The sequence below is a fragment of the Beta vulgaris genome, chromosome 8 (assembly GCF_026745355.1).
Source record: "Beta vulgaris subsp. vulgaris cultivar EL10 chromosome 8, EL10.2, whole genome shotgun sequence".
Classification (NCBI taxonomy): Eukaryota; Viridiplantae; Streptophyta; class Magnoliopsida; order Caryophyllales; family Amaranthaceae; genus Beta; species Beta vulgaris.
The window spans coordinates 15866301-15869301 of record NC_079209.1 but is presented as its reverse complement, the minus strand read 5'-3'; the positions used below and the strand labels follow the sequence as shown (position 1 = coordinate 15869301).

General features: G+C 30.4%; 1 protein-coding gene across 1 annotated transcript in view; it reads left to right on the top strand.

Annotated features, from left to right (window-relative positions):
• The first annotated feature begins 2377 nt into the window (after window positions 1–2377).
• LOC125492660 (cysteine-rich repeat secretory protein 38-like) overlaps window positions 2378–3001 on the top strand; it is a 2623-nt gene continuing 1999 nt past the window's right edge. Inside the window, exon 1 of the mRNA XM_048635356.2 lies at window positions 2378–3001. This exon is cut by the window's right edge and continues 640 nt beyond it. Coding sequence (XP_048491313.1) covers window positions 2810–3001 — 192 coding nt within the window. The 5' untranslated portion in view covers window positions 2378–2809.

Genomic DNA, 3001 nt, shown 5'->3' with positions numbered 1-3001 from the left:
GTTTCTGATCATCTAACAAACCATCATAAAAACATTCAATTAGGACTTTCTCACTCAGTAGATGTTGTGGGCATGAAATGCAAAGTTTATTAAATCTTTTCCCATACTCATGCAATTGCTCATTTTTATCTTGCTCAATACTACATATTTGTATCCTTATTAATCTAGTTATGTTAGCAAGTTGGTATTTTCAAGAAAAACTCTCCGAAGGCTATCCCAAGAAGTAATAGATCCAATGGGAAGATAAATTAACCAATCTTTAGCTAAATCATATAAAATAAAAAGGAAATCACGAACTTTAATACCATCATCATCTTTACCATTTAACAAAGTAGAGCAAGGAAGAGAAAATTCTTGTAAATGTCTATGAGCATATTCCTTATCATGACCATAAAATTTAGGAAAAATTCTGACAAAGCCTGGATCAAATTTGAATGGTTTCTCTAAGGCGGGAAAAATAACACTCATGGGTGTCTCATATGCATTAAACATAAGTTCTTTCAAGCTCTTTTCACCTTCTCCGGCCATTTCACTAGCTAAAAGTCACACAGAAGATATAAAAATAAATATTAGATCAAGCAACAAAAATCTAGAATTAAACAAATAACTAGATAAATACTAATACTAAAACAATATTCTAAAATAATGGATTATACAGTGCCCGACAACGGCGCCAAACTTTGATGCGTGTCGTTTCCGCAACAAAATTAAATTTACAAATCACTCACTAACTCTAACAAATAGATAGGGAAAGTAAGGGTCGAACCCACATAGACTGCGTTATTATCTTAAACTAATTGTTTACTTATATAAATGACTATTATTATATAAATATGGGGGATGAGAGGATTTTGAATATCACTTCTATACTAAAATTGTTGAACTAAAATATGAATATATAAATTGGAGGAAATAAATTTGGTTTTAAAATATAACTAAGAAACTGATAGGAGACATGTAACTTTCTATAGATATTGGTTATACTCATTGACTCATTCGACTACCCTAGGGTAGATTGGTTAACAATATAATCCCTTGAAAGCAAGTAGATTACTAGCTTTATCTTTCTGACTCGCTAAATCCCGTGCAAGCACGAAAATTTAATCCTAATCAAGCTAAATTAATCTAACCATAAAAGCATGTATCAAATTATCAAACTTGACAGCATTAGAAACACCAACCAACTGAACTCAAACTTGCCAGTAAGCTGTAACCAATTGAATTCAATTATTACACAAGATTCTGGCAATTATAATTAAACCAGAAAGATGCAATATAATTAAATCTACAATTAATCTAGCAATGGAAACATGAAAAAATTTAGGTGATCAAACTAAATCAATAAACATGAATCAAAAGCCAGATAATAATCCTTGTCTAAATACCCAAAAGAAACTAATCATTTATCACACAAACAAAAACATAATCTCATAAATCCATATATCAAATAGTCAATTACATGTTCTTACTAATGTAAAACTACTCTAAATTAGACATGAAAACAAAGAAAAGATATAAAAATGAGTAGAGAAAACTCATTAGGGATGATATTTTGGACTGATATGTACGTATACAGTGAAGTGTAGAGTGAAGTCCAGGCTTTCTAGGCGAATGAAAGAGGAGGAGAGTCAAAGGTTATATAGCTTATAAATGTTTTTGTTACTGTTTGGCTAGCTACTGCTGTAAGCTCTTGGTTGTAATGTGTTGTTTGAGCTCAACGATAATTACTCACTTACCCAAAAAGAAAAAGAAAAAGAAACGTTTAAATGATGTCAACGAAACTAATTTATTACAAGTATGGCGGCCTAGGGGCGGATCTATTAAGTAACAATGCTACCCCTAAAAAAAATTCGCTGCAAAAAAAAAAAAAAAAAAAAAAAAGCTTATATATATACAAGATTTGCAAATTAGAGTGATGCACATTGTCCGCCAGCTTGGTTGAATGTCATTAAAAGCAATACCAGCACCCGGGTTCGATTCTTCCCGCAATACAGTGTCAGTTTTTTTTTCCTTTTCTTTCCCTCTTTATTTTTTTCATCTTAATCAAACTCTCAAACACACTTGTAAATTCTAAGTAGCAAATTAAACCAAATGTTGTTCTTTTACATAAAGTTATTGAAATATGTAAAACTCTCTCTTTCTACTTAATAAAAAAAAACTTTTCACATTTAATAATACATAATTTTAACTATTAATATATCTAAAAATTTACTAGTAAGTATTTTTGAAAATTTGGTGTTTTATTGAAGTTCAAAACATAAGAGTACATTTTCTTACCATCAATAGTTCAAATTCCACCACTGTCTATACCAATCGAACACAATATATGATTCGTATAAAATTTTATATAATTGGTATGACTAGAGAAAAATTAGCACCAAATAGCCCTTTTCGAACGGCCAAAAATTTCAAATACAATTGAAAACAATGTTAAATCTAGAGCGTTAAAGTTGTAAAACGATCGAATTCAAGTCGTGGGAAATAATTTAACATGAATTATATTTCAGTATTATGATTTATGAATGGCTACCGTGTACTTTTTTTTTTTTTTTTTTTTGCTACTCCTGATTGAGAATCCTAGTTCAGCCCTTGAGTATGACATACCTTTCCTAATATAACTAACCACATGTAGAGCATCATTTCACATCAACAAAGTCTACGCTTCAAACCGATATAACATGCTACGCATTAATATGTATAAATTGTCAATTAAATTATTTTATTACAAGTTGGATAATGTGAAAAGCTATATTTAAAAAATCATATACGCCTTAAAGCTACAACTTCTAAATCGTATCTCAAAACTATTATGAATGACATGAAGTTTCCAATGTTTTGGAACGGCAACATCAATATTCTAATGTTCTTCCTTTCCGTTCTTATTACTACTGTTGTAGCTTCCACTCAATCTCACTCGTCCAACTTTTATTGCCTAGACAATGTTGGCAACTACACAACTAATAGCATATACCAAAACAACCTCAATGCTCTCCTTCCATAC